General features: G+C 37.5%; 1 protein-coding gene across 1 annotated transcript in view; it reads right to left on the reverse strand.

Moving 5' to 3' along the window:
• Positions 1-7,810, reverse strand: part of ARHGEF33 (Rho guanine nucleotide exchange factor 33) — a 228,143-nt gene that overhangs the window by 4,852 nt on the left and 215,481 nt on the right. The window contains exon 15 of the mRNA XM_053709290.1: positions 2,856-2,989. Coding sequence (XP_053565265.1) covers positions 2,856-2,989 — 134 coding nt within the window. The remainder of the gene's footprint in view (positions 1-2,855; positions 2,990-7,810) is intronic.

The raw sequence follows: 7,810 nt of genomic DNA on the forward strand, positions 1-7,810 counted from the left end.
ATATATTTAATATATTTGCGGCGGGGTCTGGGAGTGGGGGTTTAGGGGTTAATATATTTATTATAGTTGCGGCGGTGTCCGGGAGCGGCGGTTTAGGGGTTAATATATTTATTATAGTTGCAGCGGGGTCCGGGAGTGGCGGTTTAGGGGTTAATAAGTTAATTTAGTTGTGGGGGGGCTCCGGGAGCGGCGGTTTAGGGGGTAAAACTGCATAGTATAATGTGGGTGCTTAGTGACAGGGTAGCAAGAAAGCTGTGAAGAAGCCGATGAGCAACGAGATTGATGACTGTCAGTTAACAACAGTCCGCTGCTGATCGCACCGTACGGCTTTTTGACAGCTTTCTTGATAAATTTGGCGAGCGTATTCAGGTCCACAGCAGCGATGTTAGACGAGCTTAGGCAAGCGTATTGGGGCCGACGAATGCAGGTAAATACGGAGCTTGATTACTAGAGGCCTATGGGGAGAAGAATTAAACCGGGTCGCAATAGTCCTACAGTTAGCACGTGTTGGCTTTTACTCACTCGCATGCAAACATTTTACTTTTAACTTGTAATATGTGCAATAACCCACGCACGTTAAAAGATTACTCCTGGAGGTGTTTGCCATGAGCCAAAGCGCTAAATAGCACATCACTTGTAATATGGTCATAGGTGTTTAACCCAATTGCAGGGGTTAAGCAAGCAATAGTGCAATAATCTTAAAGGGACAGTCTACACCAGAATTTTTATTGTTTTAAAAGATAGATAATCCCTTTATTACCCATTTCCCAGTTTTGCATAACCAACACAGTTATAATAATATACTTTTAACCTCTGTGATTATCTTGTATCTTAGCCTGTGCAAACTGCCCCTTTTTTCAGTTATTTGACAGACTTGCAGTCTAGCCAATCAGTGCCTGCTCCCAGATTACTTCACATGCACGAGCACAGTGTTATCTATATGAAATATGTGAACTAACACCCTCTAGTGGTGAAAAACTGTTAAAATGCAATCTGAAAGAGGTGGGATTCAAGGTCTAAGAAATTAGCATATTTACCTCCTAGGTTAAGCTTTCAACTAAGAATACCAAGAGAACAAAGCAAAATTGGTGATAAAAGTAAATTGGAAAATTATTTAAAATTACTTGCTCTATCTGAATCATGAAAGTTTATTTTGGCCTAGACTGTCCCTTTAACACATTAGAACAATTTCTTTTTGCAAGAAGAAATAAACAAAAACACTGTAAGAAATTAGTTCATAAAAAGTCAAAATTATAATGATTCAGATAGAATATACAATTGAAAATTATTATTTTTTACTTACATTAACATATTGTCTTTTTTATGTGCACACATTCTGGGGAACCAGCTCCTTCTGAGCATGTGCAAGAAGTCACAGTATATCTGTGATTGGCTGACAGCTGTCACATGATACAGGGGGGCAATAAATGAAAGGATACAAATTATTTATTTTAAATTCAAAGTAAGTTTTATTGCATTGTAAATTATAATACTCTACTGTATTTAATAGTTCTTTAAGGAAGGTTTTTTACAAGCCTTGATGAAAGCAAAAGGCACTAAGCCAATGTGAACATTAAACATGGCAGCTAATTAATTCAGTACTAATGACTGCCCAATATGTTTAAATTAATTACTTGTTTTTTTAATTAAAACTTGAAGTAGCATTAATAAAATGTAATGAGCTACAGCATTTTAAATATCCAAGGTAGGAAGACAGCACACCTGATATATGGGGCACGGAAAAAGACCCTATCAAAGAAACAACAATGTTTCAGGCCTGCAATAGGCTCTTAGACATGACTAAGGGCCTATTTCAGGCTTGAAACATTGTTTCTTTGTACTTATGGACCCAGTTAAAAAATAAAGGTTTTTCTATAAATGTTGGAGGCTGGAAATCAAATGAATTCTGGATTTGGATTGGGACCTTAGCATTTTAATATAGCACTACAGCTTGAAGACTATGGCGCGCTATTTAGCACTTTCACTCTAGCGATAACAACAGTAAAGATTAGCGCTCGTATTATAAGTTGAAAGTAAAACTTTTATGTGCCAGCGAAATCTGATGCACTCTAACTAAAGGACTTCGTATATCGCGACCGTGCTAACTTCTCCCCATAGGCTTCAATGATGGAGCGCAGAAGAAAAAACCTAAGACTTATCACACATGGACGCTAAATCCAACAGGAGTTATTAATATTACACATTCCAATGTTTTGTACATACAGGAAAATTTTATTATAGCCCTTTGCAGTCAACTACATAGTCATATACCATACACTTTTGAACCGTTATAAACATTTTTTCATTAATATTGATATGAATATTTTTTATCAGAAAGTGTTTATATGAGTGTAGCCGTTTATTTTAATGCATTTATGTTGTGTTTGGTGCAACTTTTCTTTTAACCCTAACTCTTTACAACAAGGTCTTCATTTGCACTAAACCAGACAAGTGCAAATTTAGTTTGTGCTCAAACCCCCACAAGGTTCTCCTGCAGAGCTGTGGCTGATCAGCCGCGCTAATTATATAGCTCAGTTGTGCAACTAAAGCTGCTGATTAGACCAGCAGTGGTTTCCGCTAGGGACCCGCAAAGCACTTTTGCGGGGGGTTAAACACACAGTAGTGCATGGTCACAAGTTAGAGCATGTCATTGTTTGACAATTATAGCCCTTTAAAGAAGTAAAACATTTAATTACATTAAGTTTATAATTTCATAGCAAACTACACTGGGAAACTACAGGGAGGTCAGTCTGCATTATGCAGAGATTATATTTACGGAATAGTCATTCAGTTTTGGAATAAATGACTTTTTTTCTCCATCGCTGAGGCTTTGGAACATGACCAGTGCTACTCACTTCTTTTTAAATAGCTTACGGAAAGAACTCCGGAAACCTCCTTTTTGATCGGATCTTGGGTGATGCTCACTAAAAGACGTTTGTTCAGTTTCATCTTTTTGGTAAAATCTTGCATTTCTGTCCATGTGCATCTCCTGAATGAGAAGACAAACACTGGTTACTGAATCCTGGACCTCAAATATACCTAAATTTAAATGGCATAAAACCTTTTAAGGGTTCTTAAAGGGACATTAAACACTAAACACATTTCATGCACTTCCTATGGGTGCCACCATTTTGGAACTTAGTTTACACTGCAGGTATCTAAAGATGAGAGTTGCCGCACATGTGCAAATATGTCAGCTCTGAAATGCAGTGAAAGCTAGATTTCAACATGGTGACACCCATGACTAAGCTTCTAAATGTATTCAGGGCTAGATTACAAGCGGCGCGCTAACTTTTGCGCACAATCGATATCGGTTTTTGCGTGCATAAGAAAGATTGCATTTTACGCTCGTCAGTTTAGCCCTACTTAAAACCACTCGTAAACAGTAGTGTGTTATCAAAAAGTTGCACTAAACACAACATACATTTAAAATTACAGCTACACTCATATAAACACTATCTGATAACAATTATTCATATATATATATATATTAAAAAAAGATTTATTAGGGTTAAAAGGTATATAGTATATAACAAGGTGTTTGACTGTAAAGGGCTATAATGTATATATACATATATACATACATATATATATTTAAATATGTGTATGTACGTATATATATATATATGTGTGTGTGTGTATAGATATGTATTTATGTGTTTTACTGTATATTTACTATACAGATTTAACATTCCAATGTTCACATACAGGAAAATGTTATTTTTATTGTCAGTATATATTTATAGCGCTGCAGAATCTGTTGGCACTCTACAAATAACTGAAAATTATATACATATATATATATATATATATATATATATATATATATATATATACTGTATACATATCGAAATTATAACACAAGCACTCACTGTACTTGATACAGGTGAAATAAAAAGTGTTTTATACCATATAAACAAGTGAAAATTCGGGGGTGTTCACCCCTTCATCAGACCAACGTTGGTCTGATGAAGGGGTGAACACCCCCATAACGTCACTTTCTTTTTATATGGAATAAAACACTTTTTATTTCACCTGTATCAAGTCCAGTGAGTGCTTGTGTTATAACTTGGATATTTGAACTTTCTATAGCACCCTGGCAGAATTGAAAATTTACTGTTCGTGGGAGTGCACTTATTTCAGTGGATTATATATATATATATATATATATATATATATATATATATATATATACTGTATATATATATATACTGTATATATATATATATATATATATATATATATATACTGTATATATATATATATATATATATATATATATATACATACACACACAGAGTCATGGCCAAAAATATTGGCACCCCTTCATTTCTGTCAGATAAGGCACGACTTCGTCCAGAAGGTTGTTGCAATTTGAAATGTTTAGGCATTCTCATGTTTATTTCTTTTATTTATATAGGTATGACACAAAAAAAGTGGAGAAAAAAAGCCAAATCTAACACATTCCATGCAAAACTCCAAAAATAGACTGGACAAAATTATTGACACCTTTTTAAAATTGTAAGAAATAATTGCATTCTAAGTGTGTGATGCTCCTGTAATTTTAAATTATTCTCATCTTTATGAATTAACAGGTGCTGACAATATAGAAATCACACCGGCAACCAGTTACAATGGTGAAAAATTGACTCAACCTTTCTGTTGTGTGTCTCTGTGTGCCAAACTGAGCACGGAGAAGAGAAAGAGCAGCAAAGAATTGTCTGAGGATTTGAGAACAAAAATTGTGGAAAAGCATGGACAATCTCAAGGTTACAAGTCCATCTCCAGAGATCTTAATGTTCCTGTGTCCACTGAGCGCAACCTTGTCAAGAAGTTTACAGCCCATGGCACTGTAGCTAATCTCACTGGACGTGGACGAAAAAGAAAAATGTATCAAAGATTGCAACAAAGGATTGTTCGAATGGTGGATAAAGAACCTCAATCAACTTCCAGACAAATTCAAGCTGACCTTCAGGCACAGGGTACAAACGTGTCAGCTCGCACTATACAACGCCATCTGAATGAAAAGGGATGGTATGGTAGCAGATCCAGGAGGACCCCACAGCTGACACAGAAACATAAAAAAGCCAAATTGGAGTTTGCCAAAACTTACCTGAGGAAGCCATACTCCTTTTGGGAAAATGTGCTGTGGACAGACTAAACAAAATTACAGCTTTTTGGTTAATCCCATCATTCTGCTGTTTTCAGAAAAAGAAATGAGGCTTTTAAAGAAAAGAATACAGTCCCTACAGTCAAACATGGTGGACGTTCACTGATGTTTTGGGGTTGTTTTGCTGCTTCAGGCACTGGATGTCTTGACTGTGTGCATTGCATTATGAAATCTGAAGACTACCAAAGAATTCTGTGGTACAATGTAGGGCCCAGTGTCAGAAAGTTGGGTCTCCATCAGAGGTCATGGGTCTTACAGCAGGACAATGACACAAAACACATGTCAAAAAGCACCCAGAAATGGTCTAAGACAAAACGCTGGAGAGTACTGAACTGGCCAGCAATGAGTCCAGCTCTCAATCCCATAGAGCAGTGATTTGCAACCTTTTTTTTGCTGTGGCACACTTTTTTACATTAAAAAATCCTGTGGCACACCACCATCCCAGAAGTTTACAAAATCACACATTGTAGCCTAATACAGGATATATATACAGTATATATATATATATATATATATATATATATATATATATATATATATATATATATATATACACACACACACACTGTACTGTGCTGTCATGCCATGCCTTCTACAAACTATACATGACATATTGATTTGAAAGAGGGACACCCCCGCACTGTTGTCAGTCTGCCGCGGCACACCTGAGGATCTCTCACGGCACACTAGTGTGCCACGGCACACTGGTTGAAAAACACTGCCATAGAGCACCTGTGGAGAGATCTCAAAACAGCAGTTGGGAAAAGGAATCCTTCCAATCTGAGAGACCTGGAGCAGTTGGCAAAAGCAGAGTGGTCCAAAATTCCAGTAGAGAGATGTAAGAAACTAATTGATGGTTACAGGAAGCGATTGATTTCAGTTATTTTTTCCAAGGGGTGTAATACCAAATAATAAAATGAGGGTGCCAATAATTTGTTTTGCATGGAATGTGTCAGATTTGGCTTTTTTCTCCACTTTGTTGTTTCATACCAATACAAACAAAAGAAATAAACATGGGCATGCCTAAAGATTTGTAATTGCAACAATTTTCTGGGTGAAGTGGTGTATTATCTGACAGAAATGCAGGGGTGCCAAGATTTTTGGCTATGACTGTGTATATATATATATGTATATATCTACACATCTTTTTCTATAGATATATAGGTATAGATATCTTTTTTATTTCTGGGAAAATACCAATAGCACTACATAAATTGTTATCAGCACCTAATAGAACCTTCCTTGCATGTAGGTTATTAATTATATATCCATCTTGGATCTATATGCTATGTATCTATTGCAACTGTTTACTAAAATAGGTGTTATGGACCCCCTAAAAAAGTATACATATATACAGCAGTCAGTGTCCTGTAGTACAATATAAACACTTTAATATGATTGTGTTCCAATATGATATGTGGTTGTACAAGTGTGACATAAAAACATTCTAATTATTGGAACCAATTCCAAACCCCAATCCCTCTGCCCAAACTATGGGTAAATACAGGGAGTGCAGAATTATTAGGCAAATTAGTATTTTGACCACATCATCCTCTTTATGCATGTTGTCTTACTCCAAGCTGTATAGGCTTGAAAGCCTACTACCAATTAAGCATATTAGGTGATGTGCATCTCTGTAATGAGAAGGGGTGTGGTCTAATGACATCAACACCCTATATCAGGTGTGCATAATTATTAGGCAACTTCCTTTCCTTTGGCAAAATGGGTCAAAAGAAGGACTTGACAGGCTCAGAAAAGTAAAAAATAGTGAGATATCTTGCAGAGGGATGCAGCACTCTTAAAATTGCAAAGCTTCTGAAGCGTGATCATCGAACAATCAAGCGTTTCATTCAAAATAGTCAACAGGGTCGCAAGAAGCGTGTGGAAAAACCAAGGCGCAAAATAACTGCCCATGAACTGAGAAAAGTCAAGCGTGCAGCTGCCAAGATGCCACTTGCCACCAGTTTTCCCCATATTTCAGAGCTGCAACATCACTGGAGTGCCCACAAGCACAAGGTGTGCAATACTCAGAGACATGGCCAAGGTAAGAAAGGCTTAAAGACGACCACCACTGAACAAGACACACAAGCTGAAACGTCAAGACTGGGCCAAGAAATATCTCAAGACTGATTTTTCTAAGGTTTTATGGACTGATGAAATGAGAGTGAGTCTTGGTGGGCCAGATGTATGGGCCCGTGGCTGGATTGGTAAAGGGCAGAGAGCTCCAGTCCGACTCAGACGCCAGCAAGGTGGAGGTGGAGTACTGGTTTGGGCTGGTATCATCAAAGATGAGCTTGTGGGGCCTTTTCGGGTTGAGGATGGAGTCAAGCTCAACTCCCAGTCCTACTGCCAGTTTCTGGAAGACACCTTCTTCAAGCAGTGGTACAGGAAGAAGTCTGCATCCTTCAAGAAAAACATGATTTTCATGCAGGACAATGCTCCATCACACGCGTCCAAGTACTCCACAGCGTGGCTGGCAAGAAAGGGTATAAAAGAAGAAAATCTAATGACATGGCCTCCTTGTTCACCTGATCTGAACCCCATTGAGAACCTGTGGTCCATCATCAAATGTGAGATTTACAAGGAGGGAAAACAGTACACCTCTCTGAACAGTGCCTGGGAGGCTGTGGTTGCTGCTGC

This window comes from Bombina bombina, chromosome 4 (genome assembly GCF_027579735.1).
Source record: "Bombina bombina isolate aBomBom1 chromosome 4, aBomBom1.pri, whole genome shotgun sequence".
Classification (NCBI taxonomy): Eukaryota; Metazoa; Chordata; class Amphibia; order Anura; family Bombinatoridae; genus Bombina; species Bombina bombina.